The sequence below is a fragment of the Rhinopithecus roxellana genome, chromosome 12, assembly GCF_007565055.1.
Source record: "Rhinopithecus roxellana isolate Shanxi Qingling chromosome 12, ASM756505v1, whole genome shotgun sequence".
Lineage (NCBI taxonomy): Eukaryota > Metazoa > Chordata > Mammalia > Primates > Cercopithecidae > Rhinopithecus > Rhinopithecus roxellana.
In genome coordinates this window covers 12,816,139-12,843,389 of record NC_044560.1, presented here as the reverse complement: position 1 = coordinate 12,843,389, position 27,251 = coordinate 12,816,139, and the positions used below count along the sequence as shown (strand labels likewise).

General features: G+C 46.1%; 1 protein-coding gene across 2 annotated transcripts; it reads right to left on the bottom strand.

The window, feature by feature from the left end:
- Positions 1-110: 110 nt before the first annotated feature.
- Positions 111-26,119, bottom strand: PITHD1 (PITH domain containing 1). Of its 2 annotated transcripts, XM_030913205.1 has the most exons (7): positions 25,010-26,119; positions 11,008-11,602; positions 10,240-10,283; positions 9,764-9,841; positions 3,795-3,899; positions 3,150-3,258; positions 111-345 (listed from the first exon to the last, which is right to left on the bottom strand). In XM_030913205.1, exons 2-7 carry the CDS (start codon positions 11,203-11,205, stop codon positions 316-318), a joined length of 564 nt encoding a protein of 187 aa, XP_030769065.1. In that variant the 5' UTR covers positions 11,206-11,602; positions 25,010-26,119; the 3' UTR covers positions 111-315. The 2 variants fall into 2 exon arrangements, with proteins under 2 accessions (XP_030769065.1, XP_010354066.1); XM_010355764.2 differs by lacking the exons at positions 111-345; positions 25,010-26,119 and adding an exon at positions 1,310-2,258 and having other exon boundaries at positions 11,008-11,345.
- Positions 26,120-27,251: the final 1,132 nt, after the last annotated feature.

The window sequence follows — 27,251 nt, the reverse complement described above, 5'->3', positions numbered from 1 at the left end:
TTTTTAGTAGAGATGGGGTTTCACCGTGTTAGCCAGGGTGGTCTCGATCTCCTGACCTCATGATCCGCCCACCTTGGTCTCCCAAAGTGCTGGGATTACAGGTGTGAGCCACCGCGCCCGGCCTCCTTCATGCTCTTCAAGAACAGTATTTGTATTCTGATTTATTTCAGGCTGCATTTTAGAAATTTTGAGGGCCAACAAGGTTTGGTGGTGGCAGTTTTCTACGACAGGCTGGAGAAACGGTGGCTATATCCTCCAAACAGCAGCATGGGCCAATCCCTCAGACGAATTCTCCCGAAAGGATCAGATTCAACACTAATTCCCTTTATCACCTGTTCCTGTTTTCTGCAAGGGAGAGAATACTGACCATATCAAATCCCCTTTTTAGATACTTACGTTTTCTTCAATTGCTAAACTGAGTTTTAAGTCCAAAGTCTTTGGTCCACCGGCAGACCACATGAGCTGCTCACTTTCTTCACCCTCATTTCTTCTGATGAGCTCCAGAATTGGTTCTCCCTCATTTTTGTAAATGTCATTCTACAAATTACTTCCCTTTGTGCAAAATGAAATAAAGGGTTTTGTTGTTGTTGTTTTGAGACAAGGTCTCACTCTGTCACCTCAGGCTGGGGTGCAGTGGCACAATCATGGCTTACTGTAGCCTCGACCTCCTGGGCTCTAATGATCCTCCCACCTCAGCCTCCCAAGTGGCTGGGACTACAGGTGCACACCACCATGCCCAGCTAATTTTTGTGAAATACAGGTTTTCAACCCCACCTTCTTCTTTACTATATATGGGTGTAGGAGTGTTTTGGTCTACTGTACAAAATTAAGCTTGACCTTTCCTGGAAAAACTGATCCAGTCTTGATTTAATTGTGGCACTTCCTATAAGCTACCTAGTCCAAAACAACAACAAAAAATTTCAAAGTGGCCGGGCGTGGTGGCTCAAGCCTGTAATCCCAGCACTTTGGGACGCCGAGACGGGTGGATCATGAGGTCAGGAGATCGAGACCATCTTGGCTAACATGGTGAAACCCCGTCTCTACTAAAAAATACAAAAAAACTAGCCGGGCGAGGTGGCGGGCGCCTGTAGTCCCAGCTACTCGGGAGGCTGAGGCAGGAGAATGGCGTAAACCCGGGAGGCAGAGCTTGCAGTGAGCAGAGATCTGGCCACTGCACTCCAGCCTGGGCGACAGAGCGAAACTCCGTCTCAAAAAAAAAAAAAAAAAAAAAATTTCAAAGTTCAGTACAGTTCCCCATGACATGAAAGTTGCATCACTGCTATCAAGAACTCAAAAGAAAATACAAACATTAAGTCTGGCAAGGATTTATTAGGAAGCTTATTAGTCACAGTGAATAAAAGCCATGAAAAGAAGAACTCAGATCTCCAAATTCTGGCATTGGACTTACAACACTAGTTAGAAGCTAATAAACATTAAGGAAGTTCCAAGGGAAATCTTAACTAAGTCTCAATCTTACCAACCAGATTACCCACACACACAGAAATGATCCCCATGCTCTCCCCAGACTGCTTAGCTAGGCAGTGGAAAAGACCTTCTCCCCAAGCTTAAGCTATCACGCATCAGCAGGAGACTCCTGACCTTCCAGCTATAACCACAGGACACATGTGCGTGACAGACAACTCCAAGCTGGGCAACTTGACAAGAATGCTGAACAATGAGAGGGTAAAGGAGCAAGCAGGAACAAGTGTTTTAGCTGGAGACCCCCCTGATGGCTACTATTAACACAATCCTGAGGCGTCAGAAAGTTTCCTATAACCCACAAAGTTTCCTTTAAAAAAAACAAAACAAAAAACAAGTCACATAACAATCCTGCCACAAAGCAACATGACACGTGGAATCACATGGTCACATTGACTGGAAAAGCAAATGTTATCCATGACTGCCAGATGCCACCCAGCCCAAGACCCAATTTCCGCAGCCCCCTAAAGAAGGACGACGGTCCCCTGGCACCTACACAACCCTCCCAGTGGTGTCATATCTTCCGTTGGCCAGGTTTCTGCAGCAAGCCCCAAAGACAAAGCTTGGCAGAGGCTGTGGCAGCCAACTCTCTGTGGAGCCTCATCCCTTTGTCCTTCCCAACAGGTAGTCATACATCTTCACTGACACAGCACCTCTATGGGAGCCTTGGCCAGCCCTTAGGAAATAAAGTGTGTCTGTGGGGTAACCTGATGGACCCTATGGTCTGCTGGGTTGGCAGATGCTTCATAATTGCAGATGGTCACCTCGTGTCGGCGAAGCTGCAAGAAAATTGAGGCTGGGTCAGCCAGCCATTAGAAGAACTGTCCTTTCCCACACCACACACGTTGCAGTAGTCCTTATTCAGATTCATTTCTAGGGGTCATCACTTAATATCTCCTGATTTTAATACTTAGAAGTCATCATCTAATATCTCCCAATTTTGATACTTTTTAACTTCAGAAAGCTGCAAAGATCATTATCAATGATTCACCCTGTAACTCTGAAGATTCAGTCTCTCTACTATAATGGGGGTACCATGCGAACAGGAACCTGTCTATCGTATTATCTTATCCCTGGTCCATGAATAGAAAAGATTATCAAAAATACTCAATGAAAGCATTTGAAAGGAAAAAACTGTGAATATAAATGACAATTTCAGGCTAGGCATGGAGGCTCATGCCTGTAATCCCAACACTTTGGGAGGCTGAGACAGGCAAATCACCTGAAGTCAGGAGTTCGAGACCAGCCTGGCCAACATGGCGAAACCCCGTCTCTACTAAAAATACAAAAAAATTAGCCAGGCGTGGCAAGAGGCACCTGTAATCCCAGCTACTCGGGACGGGGGGAGGAGGCTGAGGCAGGAGAATCACTTGAACCCAGGAGGCGGAGGTCGCTGTGAGCCAAGATATATTAAAAAAAAAAGATATATATATATATATATATATATATATATAAAATGTTATATATTTAAGGGGGTTGAAAATAACAGTTTCAACCCCCTTAAAAATACCTGTAGTTTGTCAAATGAGACGAAAAGTTCATACTGATAAAACCAAGAAAAATAACAAACTGGGAGTAATTGTGACACTTGCTTTTTTCCCTTCCGCTCCCATCACCACAGTGTGTAGATATGTAGACATGAGGGCACAACCTTTCCAACCCCATCTTACCTCAGTCCACTCTCCTCTCAGGCCAATATAAAAGACCTTTGTCGTATCTGCTCCGAAGTTTTTTGAAATATGAATTGAGAGATGATAGACATTTGAAAAACGAGAAATTCTAGGGGATGACAAGAATAGGGAAAGAAGGTATGAATTATAGTTCAATGAGTATCTCACCACCATGTAAAACAATGATTCAGCTCCAGCTTGTAAAAGCCAGGCAAAGTCAGAGCTCCTGAGTCCTTCCTTCTCCTTTGGACAGGCAATCAATTCAATGACCATTTACTGAACACCTGCCAGATCCTGTCCAAGACAGTAGGGATAAACACTGCTCCTGCCCTCAAGGAACAGGAATGCAAAATGCTGCATAACCCAGCAGGGATTCTAAAGCACATTTAGTGTTAACCTAAACTAATGGGAGATATATCTTTCCTAAAACCACCCTAGGAGTTCATTCAGATCTGCCAGTTGCTTACAAGTTAACAAGTCTGTGGCTTGCACTGAAATCTCTGCCAAAAGTTGACCAAGCCAAAGATCCAGTCTCCCCCACTGTTTTAACTCATTTCCAATGCTAGGAGAGCAGGAGACTGGCCACAAACAAATGGCAAGCCCTATAAGAAGCCACAGAGAATGGAAGACAGGCCCAGTGCTTACTTTGTAGCATACTCTAATTCTCCTGTAAGATCCCGGTTCAGACTAAAGGTCTGATCTGGCTCCCTTTCTGTATCATCAAAGGACATCTGTGGAATATTCTTGTACCTGAGAAAGGAAAGGAAAGAAAAGTCAAGAAATGTGCATTATCACATGTTTCAGGTTTTCAAAACTTTCTGACTGCTTTAATGGTTTTGGTTCTATCAATAGGAGACTGAATTTGGGGGTCAAATTTTAGAAATAACATTTTATACAAGTATCTCCAAATATCTTTTTCTTTTTCTTTTTTTTTTTTTTTAGACAGAGTCTCACTGTGTCACCTAGGCTGGAGTGCAATGGTGCAATCTCAGCTCACTGCAACCTCCACCTCCCAGGTTCAAGTGATTCTCACGCCTCAGCCTCCTGATAGCTGGGACTACAGGTGTACGTCACCACGCCCAGCTAATTTTGGTACTTTTAGTAAAGACACCGTTTCGCCATGTTGGCAATGCTGGTCTCTAACTCCCAACCTCAGGTGATCTGCCCACATCGGTCTCCCAAAGTGCTGGAATTACAGGCATGAGCCACTGCGCCCAGCCTACGAATATCTTTAATCCAACAAAAAAAGAGCTGAGATCTGCAACGTAACCCCATGGCATCTTTGAGTGGGTTAATATCACATGAGAAGCAATACACAAAGAGACGGCTCAAACTAGGTCACATGCAGCAAATGCATGGAGAAAATAAACAACTCAGCACATTCAGACCAAACTGAGGATGTTATTAAATAAAACAGCTTATTCATGGGAAAAATACATACTTTGGCAGAAACATATTACACACAGTTAAGAGATAAAAGATCAGGTAACCCAATGCTCAATCATTTTGTGTCCAAAAATTACGTCATATACTCAGTCACCTTACAGTTCTTAAAAAATTTATAACATGGGGATTTCCATTTTGAAAGCGCACAAAAGACTGCAATCTCACATCTAAACCACTAGAGGGTGCAGTGAGCCGAGATCACGCCACTGCACTCCAGCCAGGATGACAGTGAGACTCCGTCTCAAAATAAATAAAAAGTAAACTGCTAGAGAAGAAAATATTTTTCAAAGAGTAATCTAAAAAGTAGCTGTCTCTATAACCCACAAATTCCCAAAGACTAAGTCACATGTCCCCACCAATTCCAGGGTGTTTTATTAACACACCCACAGAGAAGAGGCCTCGATATTAGCTGGAGCAAAATCATGTAATTTAAGAAAGCAAATGTTTACTTCAAAGTGTTTCTAAGAATGATGCACCACAGAATAATAATAATAGTGAACACTTATAAGCGGCATAATGAGAAGCAGTATAGCACTGTAGTTAAAATCTAGAGCTAGACTTTCTGGGATTCAAGCCTGGCTCTGTCACTTACCAGCTGAGTAAATTTGGGCACCTGATTTAACCTGTTTCCTCATCTGTAAAATGGGAATAATAATAGTACATATTCCACACAGTTGGTATGGAGATGAAATTGTATCAATTCTAAGTAATGCATATATTAAACACACTTTACTATGGAAAAGGTCAAACTTACATAAAAGCAGAGAGAACATAATGAATCTCCACATACTTTTCACTCATCTTCAATGATCAACATTTTGTAGATTTTGCCTATATCAGTCCGATTTTGTTTAAGCTCAATATTTTAAAGCAATCCCAGACACAGCATTTCACCTATAAATATTCCAGTATGGGCCAGGTGCCGTGGCTCACCCCTGTAATCCCAGCACCTTGGGAGGCGGAGGCAGCTGGATCACTTGAGGTCAGGAGTTCGAGAGCTGCCTGGTCAACACAGCGAAACCCTGTCGATACTAAAACTAAAAAAAAAATTAGCAAGGCATGGTGGTGTGTGCCTGTAATCCCAGCTATTCAGGAGGCTGAGGCAAGAGAATCGCTTGACCCCAAGAGGCGGAGGTTGCAGTGAGCCAAGATTGGGCCACTGCACTCCAACCTAGGCAACAGAGCAGAACTCTGTCTTAAAAAAATAATAAATATAGATAATATATACCGTTAAAAAGGGCCTTTAGGCCAGGCACGGTGGTTCCCTTGAGGCCAGGAGTTCTTGAGACCAGCCTGGCCAACATGGCGAAACCCCATCTCTGTAAAAAGTACAAAAATTAGCCAGGTTTGGCGGCAGGCGTCTGTAATCCCAGCTCCTTGGGAGGCTGAGGCAGAGGAATCACTTGAACCTGGGAGGCGGAGGTTGCAGTGAGCCGAGATTGCGCCACTGCATTCTAGCCTGGGCAGAAGTGAGACTTCATCTCAAAAAAAAAAAAAAGGGTGGGGGCGGGAAGGAGGGGGGGCTTTAAAAAAATACATATATGTGGCTGGGCACCATGGCTCATGCCTGTAATTCCCAGCACTTTGGGAGTCTGAGGTGGGCAGATCACGAGGTCAGGAGATCAAGACCATCCTGGCTAACATGGTGAAACCCTGTCTCTACTAAAAATATAAAAAATTAGCCAGGCGTGGTGGCAGGCACCGGTAGTCCCAGCTACTCGGGAGGCTGAGGTGGGAGAATGGTGTGAACCCCGGAGGCAGAGCTTGCAGTGAGCTGAGATGACACCACTGCACTCCAATCTGGGCAACAGAAACTCTGTCTCCAAACAAACAAACAAACAAAATATATGTAATACCATTTTACAATAATTGACAACATCAACAGATAACAAAATTAACAGCAATTCTTTTTAATTTTTTTTAGGCTGGGTGCAGTGGCTCACTCCTATAATCTCAGCACACTGGGAGGCTGAGGTGGGCAGACTGCCTTATCCCAGGAGTTCAAGACCAGCGTGGGCAACATGGCAAAACCCCATTTCTGCAAAAAAATACATAAATTAGCTGGGCATGTTGGCACATCTGTATTCCCAGCTGCCTGGGAGGCTGCGGTGACAGGATTGCTTGAGCTGAGGAGGTAGAGGCTGCAGTGAGCTACGATTGCACCACTGCACTCCAGCCTAGGTGACAAAGTGAGGCCCTATCTCAAAATATATAAATAAATAATATATTTTTAAGCCTTGCTCTGTTGCCCAGGCTGGGGTACAATATAAGATCTTATGATCTTAATTCACCATAACCTTTAATTCCCAGGCTCAAGTGATCCTTTGGCCTCAGTCTCCCCAAAGTGCTAGGAATGAGGCATGAGCCACTGTGCCCAGCCCAATGGTAATTTTTTTTTTCCCTTTTGAGACAGAGTCTTGCACTGTTGCACATGCTGGAGTGCAGTAGCGTGATCTCAGCTCACTGCAACCTCTGCCTCCTGGGTTCAAGTGATTCTCCTGCCTCAGCCTCCCGAGTAGCTGGGATTACAGGCACCTGCCACTATGCCCGGCTAATTTTTGTGTTTTTAGTAGAGACAGGATTTCACCATGTTGGCCAGGCTGGTCTTGAACTCCTGACCTCAGGTGATCTGCCTGTCGTGGCTTCCCAAAGTGCTGGGATTATAGGTGTGAGCCGCTGCGCCTGGCTGAATGGTAATTCTTTAGTAACAAGCAACACCTCATCTGTGTTCAAACTTCCCTGATTTAATACTCTCAATCTAACTTTGCTGGATGTGTCCATGGCATGTCATAGTTAAACAGCATTTTTTTCTGTATTAACTGTATATAATATAATGGTACATTTTACAATCAATGACATTTTACATTTGATAAAGTATAATACATGTAGTGTGCTTAGAACTGAGCACTATGTATTTGTACCTGTTCACCCAAAATCGGGCACTTGCTGTGTTCCAGACCTAATCTAAGCTCTTTACATGTTTTATCTCATTTAAGCTTCTCCACAATCTTATAAGTTATGTATGCACTGTTACCATTCCCATGTTAGATATGAGAAAATCCAGGCATAGAAGATAAGGTCTCAAAGTCATGAAGGTAGCAAGTGGTACAGCCATTATTTGAACCCAGTTTACTCCAGACCCCACACTCTAAATCACAATGCAGCATGGATGTCTAATATTCTCAGGTCAGTCCATCATCTTCCAAGTAAATGAGTCTCCAAAAGCATCAAAGGTATAATTTCCTTAAAATGATTAAACACAGTATTTGCTTCCAAATTCATGTTTCTAATACTCAACTATAATATATCTTAAATCTCTTTAAAGTCCTTTAATCAATTTTTCAGATGATTTTTTTTTTTTTTTAAGACAGAGTCTCGCTCTGTTGTCCAGGCTGGAGTGCAGTGGTGCAATCTTGGCTCACTGCAACCTGCACCTCCCCGGTTCAAGTGATTTTCATGCTTCAGCCTCTCCAGTAGCTAGGATTACAGGCCTGTGCCACCGCACCCAGCTAATTTTTGTATTTTTAGTAGAGATAGGGTTTCGTCATGTTGACCAGGCTGATCTTGAACTCCTGGCCTCAAGTGATCCGCCTGCCTCGGCCTCCCAAAGTGCTGGGATTTGAATTTTTTTTTTTCTTTTTTTTGAGATGGAGTCTTGCTGTCACCCAGACTGGAGTGCAGTGAGGCGATCTTGGCTCACTGCAACCTCTGCCACCTGGGTTCAAGCGATTCTCCTGCCTCAGCCTCCTGAGTAGCTGGGATTACAGGCGTGTGCCACCACACCCAGCTAATTTTTGTATTTTTAGTAGAGATGGGGTTTCAGCAACTTGGCCAGGCTGGTCTTGAACTCCTGACTTCGTGATCTACCCGTCTCAGCCTCCCAAAGTGCTGGGATTACAGGCATGAGCCACCACGCCCGGCCTCTAGGATTTTAATTTTTTATTTATTTGTTTTTATTACTACTTTTGCGATTGGGTCTCATTCTGTCATCCAGGCTGGAGTGCAGTGGAGAGATCTCAGTTTGCTGCAACCTCTGCCTCCCAGGTTCAAGCAATTCTCCTGTCTCACCCTCCCTAGTAGCTGGGATTACAGGTGTGCACCACCAGGCCCGGCTAATTTTTTTTTTTTTTTTTTTTTTTTTTTGAGACAGAGTCTCGCTCTGTCGCCAAGCTCCACCTCCCGGGTTCACGCCATTCTCCTGCCTCAGCCTGCCGAGTAGCTGGGACTACAGGCGCCCGCCACCTCGCCCGGCTAGCTTTTTGTATTTTTTAGTAGAGACGGGGTTTCACCGTGTTAGCCAGGATGGTCTCGATCTCCTGACCTCGTGATCCGCCCGTCTCGGCCTCCCAAAGTGCTGGGATTACAGGCTTGAGCCACCGCGCCCGGCCTAATTTTTTTATTTTTAGTAGAGACAGGGTTTCACCAGGTTGGCCAGGCTGGTCTCGAACCTCAGGTGATCTGCCCACCTCAGCCTCCCAAAGTGCTGGGATTACAGGTGTGAGTCACCGTGCCCGACCTATATGTCATCTTTTATTGGTTTTGTGGGAAAAGTTACTGTACCCGGCCTGAACTTTTTAAATGTAAAGTTCTTCTTGTATGTTTCTCCAGCACTCAAAAAGCAGTTTTCCCTTTCTTTTAGGAAGGCTGTTCTGGAATAAGGTAAGTTGTCAAAAAGGGTACTAACTCTGTTGGCAAAAGATTCAGTGTTGCAAGAAGTATACACAACTTTGCTAACTAAATGCCACACAAACTCAAGTGGAGTAATTCCACGTCAACAAAACACATAAGATCATTACTGTATGAAACAGCAAGGAAAAATGTTGAAGCTAACCCCAAGAATAGAATCCATAAAGATCACATGAGATCTGCAGCTAGTTATTAAGAAAACTGCAAAGTCATCAACAAATGACATTTACACAATGCTCTCTGAATGAATCGTGTCATAGTATGCACTTTGAAATATGAGACAAGGTGTTGGGCCTAAAGATGCTTAATCTGAGAAGGTCATTAATTCAGGAAGAAATATGTGTATTCCAACGCAGAATGAGAACAGGGCCAAGATATTTTAAAAGGGGAAATATTAAACCTGGTAAGAAGAAAAATGATACTATTCTGGAATAAAATGTTACCAGAGGAGCTCCTTGAGGGCCTAAGCTTTTGCCACTTACAGTCTCATCTCAGAGGGGTGTGAGTCATCGTCCTCTCCCATTATAATGATGCCTTTGAGCTTGACATTGCCCGTAAATCTGCCAGAATGCAAAAGAGAAGGTTGTCAATCTGGGTTTGAATACCTGTTTAGTTGTGTGACCCTGGGCAAGACCCTTCCCTTGTATGGGCTTCAGTTTACTCATCTGTCAACTTGTACTAGATAATTTCTAAGATCCTGTCCACCTCTAGCATTCTACAATTCTAAGAAATTTACCTTAATTTCTCAGTTATTGTTCAACAACTACATCTGTTTCCAGTCTGCACCAAGAAAGCTATGATGCCTTCCTCCTCAAACCCATTAAATTAATTTATCCCATTTCAAGAAGCTCTTGACACCAGTGAATGGTGTGCTCTTGACACCAGTGAATGAATTCATCTGAGGAGGCAACTGGGTACAGCTTATTTAGCCTGAGGTAGGCACCAAGGAGATACTTACGGAATATTAAACAGAAGCTCTTCATCTGCATCACTTTCAACAAACTGGAGGGGATGGGGAGGGGGGAGGAGAAAGCAACAAATATTTGCTGAGAGCCTACAATTTCAGGCATCTCCCACCCTGTTCTACAACTGGGGTGCAATGGGAATAGTCACTTTCCCTTTGTTTTCCAAGACTTATTAACTTGAAGCTAATCAGTCTTATCCAGTGTCCTAACAGCCACAGGTCATCCAACTGGAAGGTGCTTAATAAAAAGCCCATGAATGAATTTCCAGGGTCGAAGAGCCTTCTTAAGTGTGAACTGAAAGGCAGGTGCTTATGTGCATTTTTCTGAGGAGAAAGTCCATCGTTTTCAAATAGATAGCAAGGGGGTCTGCGACCCCACAATATAAAGAACCTTTGCTTTAAAGGGGAAACACCTTTCATCTCCCTAGGCTCTTCTTCACTAGGTAATACGATGAGGCAGCCATTAGCACCAATGGTCCAACGGCCCTCACGGCCATCCTCTCTAACCCACACAGCCCTGGAAGAGCGTTAGGCTGTGTAGCTTGACAAAACTGTCCCCGTTCCCTCTCGGCCTCAGTTTCCCTATATGCAAAATGGGGAGACTCAACGCTGCTCGCCTCCCAAAGAGCTGGCAGGAGACAGGCACGGAAAAGCGCTTGGCAACCAGGCTGTCGTTATTTTTAACATCAGGAATGAGCAAACCGACGGCCCGAGGCCAAACGCGCACCCCGCCCCGCCCGCCCCAAGCTCCAGGCGGCCCACCTTGGAGCGGTCGGTCCGCTCCTCCCACGGCTTGAAGACGCCGCGGCCGCTGCCCTCGCGGCTCTCGTTAAGGCACTGCAGCCGCTCCAGGTCGATGCGCAGGTACAGGCCATAGGCCAGGCCGCGCTGCTCGGGCGGCTCCTCCCGTTCGGCGGCGCAGCGGCAGCCGCCCCCGCCGTGGCTGTGACCGTGCGACATGGCGACACCGCCACCTGCGCGTCCTCTCGGCCCCGCCGCCGCACTCGCTCGCTCTGCTCAGACTAGCTCCGCGTCGCTTATCTCCGGCCGCCAAGCGCGCCGCGCCCGCCGCGTCGTAAAAGGCGCCGCTGCGCGGCGCATGCGCCCAGGGAGAAGGCGGGGGCGGGGTCGGGCGGAACTGACGTTAGACTCGCGGCTCCCGGGTGGCAGAGTTCGTGTAGACTCCGGTCCTGGAGCTGTATGCTGCTGCTGTCCCAGCTTCCCAGGTGTGGAAACTGAAGGACCGAGAGATTAAACGGGTGTGCTGAGTAAACGCACAGGCTGAGATTCTAATTCTCCTCCCCCAACGAGGCTGGAGCCTGTGCTGTCTTCCTTGATCACCACGTTTCTTTGCGAGCTGATGGAGGAAAGGGTGAGGAATGATAAGGCCCTGGAGACTGGAGAACGCGAGCTTATCGCTGTCTCACATGCGCACGCTTAGGCGTTGAGAGCTCACAGGCCCACTTGCATAACCACTTTCTTGATAGCGGGGTTACAGCTTGAGAGCACGGGGCTTTGTGCACGGCCAGACCTAGAGACCAGTCCTGGGTCTGCTACTGGCCGTTGTGACACCTTAAGTCATTTCCCCTATTCTGAGACTCCGTTTCCTCGTCTGTAAGGTGGAAAGAATAGTATCTGTTTCATAGGATCACAGTGAGTATTAAATGAAATAATGCAATTAAAGAATTCAGCAGGCCGGGCGCGGTGGCTCACGCCTGTAATCCCAGCACTTTGGGAGGCCGAGGCGGGCGGATCACGAGGTCAAGAGATGGAGACCAGCCTGGCCAACATGGTGAAACCCCGTCTCTACTAAAAATACAAAAATTAGCCAGGCGTGGTGGCGCGAGCCTGTAGTCCCAGCTACTCGGGAGGCTGATGCAGCAGAATCGCTTGAACCCGGGAGGCAGAGGTTGCAGTTGAGCCGAGATCGCGCCACTGCACTCCAGCCTGGCGACAGAGCAAGACTCCGTCTCAAAAAGAAAAAAGAACTCAGCAAATGGCTGACACATGATAGGCATTCAGTACCCGATGGTTATTACGGTCAAATCCAACCACAGCCACTTACTAGCTGCGTGGCCTTGGGCAACTGACTTGATCTCTCTGAGACCCAGTTTACCCCCTGTGAAGTGAAGGGATTCCTCCCCCATGTGATATTTCAGAGTACTTTTTTCAAACAGCTGGTGTTGACCTGTAAATAGGTTTTAAAATCCGTTTATAGAAAATTGTGATCAACATTTAAAAAAATAGAATACAACAACAACAACAACAACAACAATGTATCACACATTTCAAGTCTCAATTGATGAAACTTTTATTTCAGTTTTGAGTTTGTATTCAGGCACAATATGATGTGTTTTTCATATTGTGGGTTGAGATCAAAATAATTAAAAAACCACTGTTTAGAGGTGAAATAATCTTGTTTTCAGGATAGAATGTTTTCCTACTTCCTGGTGGGGAAAAGACAGGATACAGAAAGAGTTATGGGATACCCTGGCTACTCTCTTCCCTTCACATCTGGCTCTGGAGTGCTCAGTGGGGCTGGTGAAGTATAGACCAAAATATCCATATTTTCAAGTTCTATTCAGAATATTTTTTGGGCCAGGTGCATTGCCTCATGCCTGTAATCTCAGCACTTTTGGGAGGCCAAGGTGGGAGGATCACTTGAGCCCAGGAGTTTGAGACTAGCCTGGGCAACATAGGGAGACCCCATCTTTACAAAAATAATAAAAAATATTAGCCCGACATGGTGGCTCATGCCTGTGGTTCCAGCTATTTGGGAGGCTGAAGTGGAAGGATCTCCTGAGCCTGGGAGGGTGAGGCTGCAGTGAGCCGTGATCATGCCACTGCACTCCAGCCTGGGTGACAAAGCAAGACTGTCTCAAAAAAATAAAAACAAAAATATTTTGATGTCCTACTTTAGTTACTTGTGCAATAAGCAAGCTTGGTTCTGGTTCACAATAGCTCAGTGCCATGAATTATTCCTGCTTTTAGGTCAGTTTCAGGTAAGGGACCTGGAATGTGGCAAACATAATAAATGTTTACTTGACTGATAACACTTCGTAGCCTTTCTTTGGAAAGACCGTCCTTTTTTTTTTTTTTTTCTTTTTTTTGAGACGGAGTCTCGCTCTGTCGCCCAGGCTGGAGTGCAGTGGCCGGATCTCAGCTCACTGCAATCTCCGCCTCCCGGGTTTACGCCATTCTCCTGCCTCAGCCTCCCAAGTAGCTGGGACTACAGGTGCCCGCCACCTCGCCCAGCTAGTTTTTTGTATTTTTTAGTAGAGACAGGGTTTCACTGTGTTAGCCAGGATGGTCTCGATCTCCTGACCTCATGATCTGCCCGTCTCGGCCTCCCAAAGTGCTGGGATTACAGGCTTGAGCCACCACGCCCGGCCAAGACTGTCCTATTGAAGGACCAGCCCAGGCCTTACCCAGGAGATCTACTCATTTTGACTTTTTTCCTGTTACCTTCATTAATGATTTATGTGAGCATTGTGTGCTAAGCACATTGTGTAGTTCATCTCAATTAATTGTCACATGAACTTTAAGAGCTAGGTACAGCCAGGCATGGTGGCTCACACCGGTAACACTCTGGGAGGCCGAGGTGGGCAGATCACTTGAGGTCAGGAGTTTGAGACCAGCCTGGCCAACATGGTGAAACCCCATCTCTACTAAAAATACAAAAATTAGCCAGGCGTCATAGCACGTGCCTGTAATCCTAGCTACTCGGGAGGCTGAGGCAGGAGAATCGCTTGAACCCAGGAGGCAGAGGTTGCAGTGAGCCGAGATCACACCACCGTACTCCAGCCTGAGCGACAGAGCGTAACTCCATCTCAAAAAAAAAAAAAAAAAAAAAAAAGCTAGGTACTATTACCTACTGTTATCTCCAATTTGAAGATGAGGAAAACTGAGGCTGAAAGAGGTAAATTAACTTGCCTGAGACCAGGTAAAGTTAGGAGGTAACCAGGCTTTGAACACATCCTGTAGTGTTCTTGTAACACATCAATAGTTTCCTGGTTAGGGTGGGGAGGTTGAGGCAGGAGGTGCACACAAAGTAAATATGCTGTATCAATTAGCTTATGCTGTGTAACAAATTACCCGAAAACTTTGATAGCTTTAAAAAACAAACATTGATTAATTCTCATGATCCTGTAGATTAGCTTTTCTGAGCCAGTTCAGCTTGGGCTGGAAAGTTTGGGATGGTCTCACTCTCGTCTGCTTGATGCTGGCTGATAGCTGGGGTGATGGGACCACGTGTCTTCAGCAGACAAGCCTAGCTAAATTACATGGTGATAATTGCAGAGTTCCCAGGAGCAAGAGAGGGCAAGACTCAATTGCACAAGCAGTTTTTTTTGTTTTTTTTTTTTTTGAGATGGAGTCTCACTCTCACCCAGTCTGGAGTGCAGTGGCATAATCTCAGCTCACTGCAATCTCCGCCTTCCAGGTTCAAGCAATTCTCCTGCCTCAGCCTTCCAAATAGCTGGGATTACAGGTGCCTGCCACCATGCCTGGCTAATTTTTGTATTTTTAGTAGAGACGGGGGTCTCACCATGTTGGGCAGGCTGGTCTCGAACTCCTGACCTCAGGTGATCCGCCCACCTTGACCTCCCAAAGTGCTGGGATTACAGACGTGAGCCACCGCGCCCTGCCGGAACAAGCGCTTTTTAAGCTTTACTTCTGTAATCTTTCTATAATGACCCATCAGCCAAATCCAAATTCTAGAGTAGAGAGCTAGATAGACTGCAGACTTCACCTCTTAATTAGAAGAACTACAAAATACTGTGGCTCCTCCCCTCCCAATAGGTCTGTATTAGTTGTCTTTTGTTGTGTAACAAATTATTCCCAAACTTAATGGCTTAAAACTGTAGCAGGACAAGCTGCAGACGAAACCTCTCAGATACCAGGTTAAAGAAGGAAGAGACTTTACTCGGCCAGGAGCGTCGGCAGACTTGCGTCTCAAGAACCAAGCCCTCCGAAGAAAAAGTTCCTGGCCCTTTTAAGGGCTTACAGCTCTAAGGGGGTCCACATGAAAGGGTTGTGATAGATTGAGCAAGTGATCTATAAGTAACACATGTGGTTACAGTGGCGGAGGGGGGTGGGGGGGTGGTGCGGTTATCTTTAACCTCAGGCCTGGTCAGTGGCGTCCAGTTGGTCTTGCCACTGACTTCATTCCTGTTTTTCAGCTTTTACTTCTTCCTTGTCTTCAGAGACAGTAAGAGAAATAGCCTCTCTCCTCAAAACAACAGTTAACATTTATCATCTCACAGTTTCTGTGAGTTAGGAATTTGAGAGCGTCCTAGCTGCGTGGTTCTGGTTTGGGGTCTCTCATGAGACTGAAATTATGTGAAGGCTTGGCCAGGGCTGGAGGAGCCCCAGCTGGCAAGTTTGTGCAAGTTGTTGGCAGGAGGCCCCAGTTCCTTACCACATGGACCTCTCCGTAGTACTGCTTGAGTGTCCTCATGATACAGCAGCTGGTTTTCAGCAGGGCAAGTGATCTAAGAGCAAGGTAGAAACCACCAATGTCTTTTATGACCTAGCCTCAGAAGTCTCGTATCATCAATTTTGCAACATCCTACGGTTTCACAGGTCAGCCATATTCAGTGTGCACGGGAGCTTTGTAAGAGTGCAGATACCAGGAGGTAGAAATCATTAGGGGCCACCTTAGTGGCTGGCTACCGTGCTGCCATACATGTTAAATGGCACTGAAAATGGCTTTAATTAGTAGTTTGGCTGGTTTAATTAGTAGTTTGGCTGTGGATAGAATTCTTTCATAATTGTGAAGATACTGCTCTGGTTTTTTTCTGACTTTGATAAATACAGTGCTGTTCTGACTCCCAATTCTTGGTACGGGTTTTTCCCCCACCCCAACCCTGTTTTCTGGAAGCGTTGAAGATCTTCTCTTGGTATTCTAGAATGTGATGATTTTTGTTGTGCTTTGATGTAGCTCTTTTGCCATTCATTGTGCTGGATACCTGAGGGAACTTTTCAGTTTAGAACCCCGGGAACAGAGGGTGAGCATGCAGGTTAGGACCTCTGCGTGCATGGACACAAGGCCCTGCCAGGCAAACAGATTTAGAGATATGAAGAGAAGGGGGCAGGGCTGGGATTCTGTTCTCTGCCTCCCACCACCTTCTAGTACAGAACTCTGAGAGGCCCAAAAATGTGAATGTGGTCTTCCAAGTCATTGTGAAGGTTTATTTATCAACATAGCAGAATAAATTGTCTTTTATTTAATAGTTCATTAGGATCATTTATAACTTTTTTTTTTTTTTTTTTTTTTTTTTTTTTTTTTGAGGCGGAGTCTCGCTCTGTCACCCAGGCTGGAGTGCAGTGGCCGGATCTCAGCTCACTGCAAGCTCCGCCTCCCGGGTTCACGCAATTCTCCTGCCTCAGCCTCCCAAGTAGCTGGGACTACAGGCGCTCGCCACCTCGCCCGGCTAGTTTTTGTATTTTTAGTAGAGACGGGGTTTCACCGTGTTAGCCAGGATGGTCTCGATCTCCTGACCTCGTGATCCGCCCGTCTCGGCCTCCCAAAGTGCTGGGATTACAGGCTTGAGCCACCGCGCCCGGCCCATTTATAACTTTTTAAGTATGCATTCAGCTGTATTCTTGCCCCTGTCCTGCAAATATTAGGTTTGGCCTGCTAGGCAAATTGCTTAACCTCTCTAGGTCTCAGATTTTTTTCTTTTTTCTTATTATTTTTTTTTTTCTAGGCCTCAGATTTGTCTTACATAAAATGGGAATAATAAGAGTTCCTATGTTGTGGAGTGTTATGACAGTAATGTGAAATAACACATGAAAGTGTTTGGTATAGGCTGGGCGTGGTGGGTCAAGCCTGTAATCCCAGCACTTTGGGAGGCCGAGATGGGCGGATCACAAGGTCAGGAGATCGAGACCATCCTGGCTAACCTGATGAAACCCCGTCTCTACTAAAAAATACCAAAAACTAGCTGGGCGAGGTGGCGGGCGCTTGTAGTCCCAGCTACTCGGGAGGCTGAGGCAGGAGAATGGCGTAAACCCGGGAGGCGGAGCTTGCAGTGAGCTGAGATCCGGCCACTGCACTCCAGCCTGGGCGACAGAGCGAGACTCTGTCTCAAAAAAAAAAAAAAAAGAAAAAAAGAAAGTGTTTGGTATAACATCTGGTCCACAGGGAAAGGCTATTACTGTAACCGCCCCCCCCCCCACCCCCTGACTCGGTTTTGCTTTCTGTGGTTTCAGTTACATGCAGTCAAACCACTGTCCAAAAATATTAAATGGACAATTTCAGAAATAAACTATCTGTAAGTTTTAAATTGCACGCTGTTCTGAGTAGCGTGACGAAGTCTTGTGCTGTCCCACTCTGTCCACCTGGGGGACCTGAATTGTCCCTTTGTCTTGCGTCTCCATGCTGTATACGCTCCCTGTTCATTAGTCACTTAGTAAGTGCCCTGTTCATTATCGGATCGACTGCCGTGGTATGCAAAGCTTGTGTTCAAGTCACCCTTATTTGACTTAATAATGGCCCCTAAGTGCAAGAGTAGTGATGCTAGCAATTTGGATATGCCAAAGAGAAGCCATAAAATTCTTTCTTTAAATGAAAAAGGTAAAAGTTCTCAACTTAATAAGGAAGGAAAAAAGAAAGTGTGCTGAGGTCGCTAAGATCTGTGGTAAGAACGAATCTTCTATCTGTGAAATTATGAAGAAGGAAAAAAATACCTGCTAGTTTTGCTGCCACACATGAAACTGCAAAAGTTATGACCACAGTGCGTGATAACTGTATTACATCATATTGCTATAATTGTTCTATTTTATTATTAGTTGTTAATCTCTTATCGTGCCTAATTTATAAATTAAACATAATCATAGATATGTATGTATAGAAAAAAACACAGTACTGTATATATAGGGTTCAGTACTATTCAGTCATCCCCTGGGGGTCCTGGAACATGTCCCCCACAGATAAGGAGGGACTGTGGATAATCCCCAGTTTATGATGGTTCGACTTATGGCTTTGTGACTTTACAATGGTGCAAAAGTGATAAGAATTCAGCATGCTCCTCGCCAAGTGGACGAGCATCTACTGTGCTTTCACAGAGGCTGTCACTGTTGCCAGCAACAAGACTGTCAGCTCAGCGCCCCCGTCTGGTTGGATAGGAAACTGCAGTTGCTAAGGGAGCTGGGTTTGGAAGGAGCCGGCCAGGGTTGCATGGTGGCTTAGCTGTGATTTGGGAGCAATGCCTTGTGCCTCTGCCTTATTGTCTCCTCTCTTGCACTTCTATGTTGCAGGAATCTCTGAGGACAAATGGGAATTCTCACTGATTTCTAGGACTACCCTGGGGCAGGTAAGAAAAGCATCCAAGTTTTTTCTTTTCCCATTGCTCCATTTATAAACTTTTTTTTTTTTTTTTTTTTTTTTTTTTTTTTTTTTTTGGAGATAGGGTCTCCCTCTGCCACGCAGGCTGGAGTGCAGTGGCACAATCTTGGCTCACTGCAACCTCTGCCTCCTGGGCTCAACCGGTCCTCCCACTTCAGCCTCCTGAGTAGCTGGGATTACAGGTGCATGCCACCATCCCAGGTAATTTTTGTATTTTTTGTAGAGATGGGATTTCATCACATTGCCTAGGCTGGTCTCAAAATCCCAGGCTCAAGTGCTCTGCTGGCCTCAGCCTCCCAAACTGCTAGGACTATAGGCCTGAACGACCACCCCTGGCTGTAAACGTTTTCTTAGCTCAAGGATTGCTGAATTTGTATCCATTTTCTTCTCCCCTATCTCAGTTGGGTCTGTGAAATGATACTGTTAACTGTTTTCTGTTACTTTCTTTTTTTTTTTTTTTTTTGAGACAGAGTCTCGCTCTGTCGCCCAGGCTGGAGTGCTGTGGCCGGATCTCAGCTCACTACAAGCTCCGCCTCCCGGGTTTACGCCATTCTCCTGCCTCCGCCTCCCGAGTAGCTGGGACTACAGGCGCCCACCACCTCACCCGGCTAGTTTTTCGTATTTTTTAGTAGAGACGGGGTTTCACTGTGTTAGCCAGGATGGTCTCGATCTCCTGACCTCGTGATCCGCCCGTCTCGGCCTCCCAAAGTGCTGGGATTACAGGCTTGAGCCACCGTTACTTTCAATGTTTCTTTGTGGTAAACTGAGGGCATAGTAATACTGTAGCAGCTAACAACCATATGGGTCCTGAGGGCTTTACTAATGTTATTATTATTATTTTTTTTGAGACAGAGTCTCGCTCTGTGGCCCAGGCTGGAATGCAGTGGCCCGATCTCGGCTCACTGCAAGCTCCGCCTCCCGGGTTAACGCCATTCTCCTGCGTCAGCCTCCTGAGTAGCTGGGACTACAGGCGCCCGCCACTGTGCCCGGCTAATTTTTTTTGTATTTTTAGTAGAGACGGAGTTTCACCATGGTCTCGATCTCCTGACCTTGTGATCCACCCGCCTTGGCCTCACAAAGTGCTGGGATTACAGGCGTGAGCCACCACGCCTGGCCACTAATGTTATTTTTTAATCTTCCTAATTGCAGGTGTTTTATTATTAGCTTCATTTTATAGATGAGAAAACTGGGCACAGAGAGGCTGAGTTACTTGCTCAAGTTCATACAGGCGATCAGTAGTAGAGCTAGGATTTGAACCCAGCGGTCAGCCTCCAGAGTTCATGTTTTTATTTATTTATTTTTTGAGACAAGGTCTTGCTCTGCCACCCAGACTGGAGTACAGTGTCGTGATCTCAGCCCACTGCAGCCTTGACACCCCCGGGCTTCAGTGATCCTCCTGCCTCAGCCTCTTGAGTAGCTGGGACTACAGGCACACATCACGATGCCTGCTAATTTTTGTATATTTTGTAGAGATGGAGTTTTCCCATATTGACGAGGCTGGTCTCAAACTTCTGGGATCAAAGGATGCGCCCATGTTAGCCTCCAAAAATCCAAAAATGCTGGGATTATAGGTGTGAGCTGCCGAGTCCATGTTCTTAACTACACTGAACCTCCTCCAAATATTATTTAACATTTATGATTTACAATGTGCCAGGCTGAGACCCCGGAGCTTAGGCTCTTCTCCACCATGCTACACTTACCAGCTGTGCTACCTTGGACAAGTCATTTTCCTCAGAGCTTAGGTTAGAACAGTAACTGTTTACTAAATGCCCACTCTGTGATTGGCACCTGGCCTAATCCATCATCATCACCATCCTGGCTAACGTGTCCTGAGCACTTTCTGTGTGCCAGGCACTGTTCTAAGCATTTTAACATTGCAAGGTTGATTTGTTGTCCCCCTTTTTTTTTTCTTTGAGATGGAGTCTCGCTCTGTTGCCCAGGCTGGAGTGTAGTGGCATAATCTCAGCTCACTGCAACCTCCACCTCCTGGGTTCAAGCAATTCTTCTGCCTCAGCCTCCCAAGTATTTGGGACTACAGGCACACACCACCACACCCGACTAATTTTTTTTTTTTTTTGAGATGGAGTCTCACTCTGTCGGCCAGGCTGCAGTGCAGTGGCACGATCTTGGCTCACTGCAAGCTCCGCCTCCCAGGTTCATGCCATTCTCCTACCTCAGCCTCCTGAGTAGCTGGGACCACAGGCGCCCACCACCACACCCGGCTAATTTTTTGTATTTTCAGTAGAGCTGGGGTTTCACCATGTTAGCCAGGATGGTCTCAATCTCCTGACCTCATGATCTACCTGCCTTGGCCTCCCAAAGTGCTGGGATTACAGGCGTGAGCCACCATGCCTAACTTTTTTTTTTGGAGACGGTGTCTCACTGTCACCTAGGCTGGAGTGCAGTGGTGTAATCTCGGCTCACTGCGACCTCCACCTCCCAGGTTCAAGCGATTCTCCTGCCTCATCCTCCTGAGTAGTTGGGATTACAGGCACACACTACCACCACGCCTGGCTAATTTTTGTATTTTTAATAAAGACAGCATTTCACCATGATCGTCAGGCTGGTCTCAAACTCCTGACCTCGTGATCCGCCTTCCTTGGCCTCCCAAAGTGCTGGGATTACAGGCGTGAGCCACTGCGTCCAGCCTAATTTTTGTATTTTTAGTAGAGACGGGGTTTCACCATATTGGTCAGGCTGGTCTCGAGCTCCTGACCTCGTAATCCACCCGCCTCAGCCTCCCAAAGTACTGGGATTACAGGTGTGAGCCACCGCGCCCAGCCTGTTTTCCTCATTTTTAGAGAAAGAAACTGAGAAAGAGATTAAGTGACATGCTGAAGGCCACACGGCTAGAAGTGTAGGGTTTGAAGCCGAGTCTGACGTCTGACTCCACAGCCTGTGCCCTTAGCTGCCCCTCTCCGAGCCTTGTGGATTACCTAGAGCCCAGGCTGTCATGATTGCCTTTGGAGATTTTTTTTTATTTTTGTTTTTGTTTTGGTCAGCATACATTTTTTTCTGGATTTTTATTTTTTTCCAATAAGTTTTGGGGGGACAGGTGGTGTTTGGTTACATGAATAAGTTCTTTAGTGGTGATTTCTGAAGTTTGGGTGCACCCGACCTTTGGAGTCTTTAATGCTGTTAGCAAATATTCCCAATTCTCTGCATCCAGGAACATGGATGGATTGTGCTTCTTGACCCCATGAATTTAGGTGCAGCCAATACAATATGATGGCAATGATAGATGTCACTTCTAGATATAACTTAGAGTTATATCAATATTATAATATATTTTTATTATTGTAATTAATATTAATAATATATTAATATTCTCCACTTGCCTCGAAAATCTTACAAGCTTGGGAATGGCACCTCCCTTAGCCTGGGCCCCTGAGTGAGGATGACATAAAGCAGATCCCTATCAGACCCACAATGGACAGGCGGTGAGACCTCTCTGTTGTTGCAAGCCACTGAGATTTGGGGGTTGTTGCTGCAACAGAACTATGTTCAAGGCTTCTCAATCTTGGCCACATTTACATTTTCGACCAGGTAATTCTTTGTTGCGGGAGGGGCGCTGTCTTGTGCATTGTAGCATGGATAGCAGCATCCCTGGCCTCTGCCCACTAGATGCCCATAGCTCCCCAACAACAGCGACAAGCAAAATGTCTCCAGACGTTGCCAAGTGTCATACTGGGGACAAAGTCACCTGTGGTTGAGAACTACTGCCTAGCCTATTCCTTTTTCCCCTTTTTTTTTTGAGACACGTCTCAGTTTGTCACCCAGGCTGGAGCGCAGTGGGCAATCTCAGCTCACTGCAACCTTTGCTTCCCAGGTTCAAGTGATTTTCCCACCTCAGCCTCCCAAGTAGCTGGGACTGCAGGCACACTCCACCACACCTGGCTAATTTTTGTATATTTTGGTAGAGATGGGGTTTCACCATGTTGGCAGGCTGGTCTCAAACTCCTGACCTCAAGTGATCCACCTGCCTCGGCCTCCAAAGTTCTAGGATTACAGGCATGAGCCACCGCACCTGGCCGGCCTTTTTCTTTAAATCCAGAAGAGGTGGCAACACTGGGCCCTGTCTTCCACCTGGAAGCAATAAAGTGGAGCTGTGTGGATAGCTCTCATTTTCTTTCTGTTCCCATCACTGCCTGCTGTCACATACCAAACCCCTGGTATTGGAGTTTGTGGCCCTAAGGAGAAATTAGGTGGCCTTCCTTTTTAGTGGTTGTTGAGGAGCTACAGTTTAAGAGACCTGAAAAAATAAGAATAGGGCCCCAGAACAGAAAAGTCAAACTGTCTGGGGAAGCAGGCGCTAAGATTTCAGTTATCAACAAGGACTTGTTGACCTCAAAATAGTTCTTAGCTTGTGACCCTAAAGTTTGAATTCCCATCAGTAAAAGACAAAACCTTTTTATTTCATTCCACATTTAGAGGGAAAGAAGGAAGGACACTAAAATGTGGGCTCCCCTTCTGTCATTGCATCCTTATAAGAATTCCTGCGGAGTGTCATAATTTCCATTTTACCAATGAGGAAACTGAGGCTCAGAGAGGTGTGGGAGTGGTGGAGGCAGGATTTGAACCTGGGTCTCATTCCGAAGGTCATGCATGCTTTTTCCACTACACTAGGCATTCCCAAACCAGGCCACTCATCGAGTTCATTGGGGGAGGGAGGCCTACAAAAGAGTACCTGTTTCCAGATCCTACCTTTTACCTATTCAACCATATTTCTTCAGTAGGGCCCAGACACCTGTACTCAGTTATTTGATAACTGTCTCCCTATGTAAGATGAAAGCTTCATGAGGGCAAGGGCCATGTCTCTTTTTTTTGAGATGGACTTTCGCTCTTGTTGCCCAGACTGGAGTGCAATGGCACAATCTCGGCTCACCGCAACCTCCACCTCCTGGGTTCAAGCAATTCTCCTGCCTCAGCCTCCCAAGTAGCTGGGATTACAGGAATCCACCACCATGCCCAGGTGATTCATCTGCCTCAGCCTCCCAAAGTGCCGGGATTAGAGGTGTGAGTCCCCGTGCCCCCGGCCTTTTTTTTCTTTTTTGAGACAGGGCCTTGCTCTCTCACCCAGGCTGGTGCACAATGGTACAATCTTGGCTCACTGCAGCCTCAACCTCCCCGAGTTCAAGCAATCCTCCCACCTCAGCCTCCTGAGTAGCTAGAACTACAGGTGCATGCCACCATGCCCAATTAATATATATATATATATATATATATATATATATATATATATATATTTTTTTTTTTTTTTTTTTTTGGAGACAGAGTCTCACTCTGTCACCCAGGCTGGAGTGCAGTGGCACTATCTCGGCTCACTGCAAGCTCTGCCTCCTGGGTTCACGCCATTCTCCTGCCTCAGCCTCCTGAGTAGCTGGGACTGTAGGCGCCTGCCACCACACCCGGCTAATTTTTTTTTTTTTTGGTGTTTTTAGTAGAGACGGGGTTTCACTGTGTTAGCCAGGACGGTCTCGATCTCCTGACCTCGTGATCCACCCACCTCGGCCTCCCAAAGTGCTGGGATTACAGGCGTGAGCCACCACACCCGGCCCTAATATTTTATTTTATTATCATTTTATTTTATTTTATTTTATTTTGAGATGGAGTTTCACTCTTGTTGCCCAGGCTAGAATACAATGGCATGATCTTGGCTCACCGCAACCTCCGCTTCCCAGGTTCAAGCTATTCTCCTGCTTCAGCCTTCCGAGTAGCTGGGATTACAGGCATGTGCCACCACACCTGGCTAATTTTGTATTTTTAGCAGAGACAGGGTTTCTTCATGTTTGTCAGGCTGGTCTTGATCTCCCAACCTCAAGTGATCCACCCACCTCAGCCTCCCAAAGTGCTGGGATTACAGTCATGAGCCACCATGCCTGGCTGACACTAAGCAATTCTTAAAATGTACACTGAAGTTTGAGAACTGCTTCAGAGAATTTGCCACAGTGGAATAGCTCTTCACAGCAGGTCCCTAGGTCAGGACTAGGAAGCTTGTCGATTTAGTTTTAAGCAAATGCTTGCATTGCTTCCCACTCTGTGTCACTGACTAAGTCAGACATGGCAGGCTGGGGACAGTGGCTCATGCCTGTAATCCCAGCACTTTGGGAGGCCGAGGCAGATGGATCACCTGAGGTCAGGAGTTCAAGACCAGCCTGGCCAACATGGTGAAACCCATCTCTACTAAAAATACAAAAGTTGGTGTGCACGCCTATAGTCCCAGCTACTTGGGAGGCTGTGAGGCAGGAGAATCACATGAACCTGGGAGGTGGAAGTTGCAGTGAGCCAAGAGCGATCGAGCTACTGCATTCCAGCCTGGGTGACTGAGTGAGACTTCACCTCAAAAAAAAAAAAAAAAAAAAAAAAAAAAATTGCTTAGTGTCTCAGTCAGTTCAGGCTACTGTAACAACTTACCACAGACTGGGTGGCTTAGGCAACATTTACTTCTCACAGTTCAAAGCTGGAAGTCCAAGATCAAGGCGCTGGCCAATTCTGTGTCTGGCGAGGGCCCTCTTCCTGGTTTGCAGACTGCCATCTTCTCATTTCCTCACGTGGTGGAGAACAAGGAGCAAGAACAAACTCTCATTTCTCTTATGAGGGAGAATCCTATTCATGAAGCCTCTAAACACGTGACCTAATTACCTCCAAAGGCCCATCTCCTAATACTGTCACACTGGGGTTTAGGATTTCAGCATAGGAGTTTTGGAGAGGGCACAAACATTTGGTCCATAACACTTGAGTTGTGTCTTTTTAAATGCATATTCTGAGGCCCCAACCCAAGACTTTGTGCTTAAGGAACAGATACAGTGATGTAAAATTTTGATGGATGGAACTTTCCTTAGTCTTTGAAAAGAGTTGAGACAATAGACATCATAGAGAAGTTCAGGGGGCTGGGCAAGGTGCCTCATGCCTGTAATCCCTACACTTTGGGAGGCCAAGGCAGACTGAGCTCAAAAGCTCGAGACCAGCCTGGGCAACATGGCAAAACCCCATCTCTTCCAAAAAAATACCCAAAAATTACCTGGGAGTGGTGGTGCATATCTGTAGTCACAGCTACTTGGGAGGCTGAGGTGGGAGGAACACTTGAGCCTGAGAAGTTGAGGCTGCAGTGAGCCAAGATCCCACCACTGCACTCCAGCCTGGGTGACAGAGTGAGACAGTCTCAAAAAGAAAAAAAGAGCAAGAGAAAGAAGTCCAGGGGCCTCTGAAGACAAACTGTTTCACCATTTGGCAAATAACCAGAAAGAGATGAAAGTGGATGAGAAACCCTGTGATGGGGGCATCTGTCAAGCTGATAAGCCAGGTAGGATTCTGCTGGGCATCAGTTACATGAAGCAGACAAAATATCTCATTCTTAGAAATGGCTGTTGAATTTGAGGAAAGGAATTTTTAGGTTGGGCACCGTGGCTCACACCTGTAATCCCAGCGCTTTGGGAGGCCAAAACGGGCAGATGGCTTGAGGTTGGGAGTTCGAGACCAGCCTGGCCAACATGGTGAAACCCTGTCTCTACTAAAAATACAAAAATTAGCTGGGCATGGTGGCACATGTCTGTAATCCCAGCTACTCGGGAGGCTGAGGCTGCAGTGAGTCCAGATCGTGCCACTGCACACCAGCCTGGACAACAAAGTGAGACTCTGTCTCAAAAAAACCCCAGAAATGACTGTGGCCTTGGCTCAGGCATCTTTTGTTTTGGAGGTCGGCTTTGCTTCAGAGACCAAATTGGGTATGTGTGTCAGTGTGTGAGATGGTAAATGTGACTGAGAGCATGTGTTTTGGAATCAGGCCAATACATAGCACCACTGCTCAGTCATTCTGTGACCTTAAGCAAGTTCTTCATCTCTCTGTGCTTCAGTTTTCTCATTTTCATTAAAACAATTTTTAAAAATTTATTTCTACAGATACTATGGTGACTTAAGTTCTCATTTTTATTTTTTAATCCCCTGGATTTACCAGGATTGTCATTTTTAAAATGGGGCCATGACTGTTTACCTCACAGGATCATTGTGATAAGAGGTAGTCTACACAAGGAGGAATGGTGGCACCTAGTAGGTGCATAATCAATAGTCAGTTACTCCTCCCCAATTGTAAGTGACAAGAGTCTATTACTCCATATCCTAAGGTCTAATACAGGTCCTGGCTCAGCAAATGTTTAATTAATCGATAAAGGACAGATTTGTATGTTTGATGGAAGGTCCAATCCACTTGCTGTATGCAGGGTTGAAGCCAAACCGTGGCTCCATTAGCAAGTGCTAAAGCTCCTGCAGCTCAGCCAGAGCCACCACAGCAGGTTCTCATTAAGTCCTTGCTGGCACGACTTTGCTGCATTCATGTTCCTTCTGTTCTCATTAGAACGCCTGTGTAAGCTGAGACCTACTGGGCCCTCACAGCCCCTGGAAACTGAAAGGTAGAGTGGCACAAACCTTGCAGTCAGAGAATCATGGTGTTAAATCCTTCCTTTTGCCACTTTATTAGCTATGCAACTTGGTCATGTTACTTTCACTCCTCCCCCCGCGACCCCCCCGTTTTTTTTTTTTTTGGGGGGGGGGAGACAGGGTCTTGCTCTGTCGCCCACGCTGGAGTGCAGTGGCAATCATGGCTCAACCTCCTGGGCTCAAACCATCCTCCCACCTCAGACTCCCAAGTGACTGGGACTAA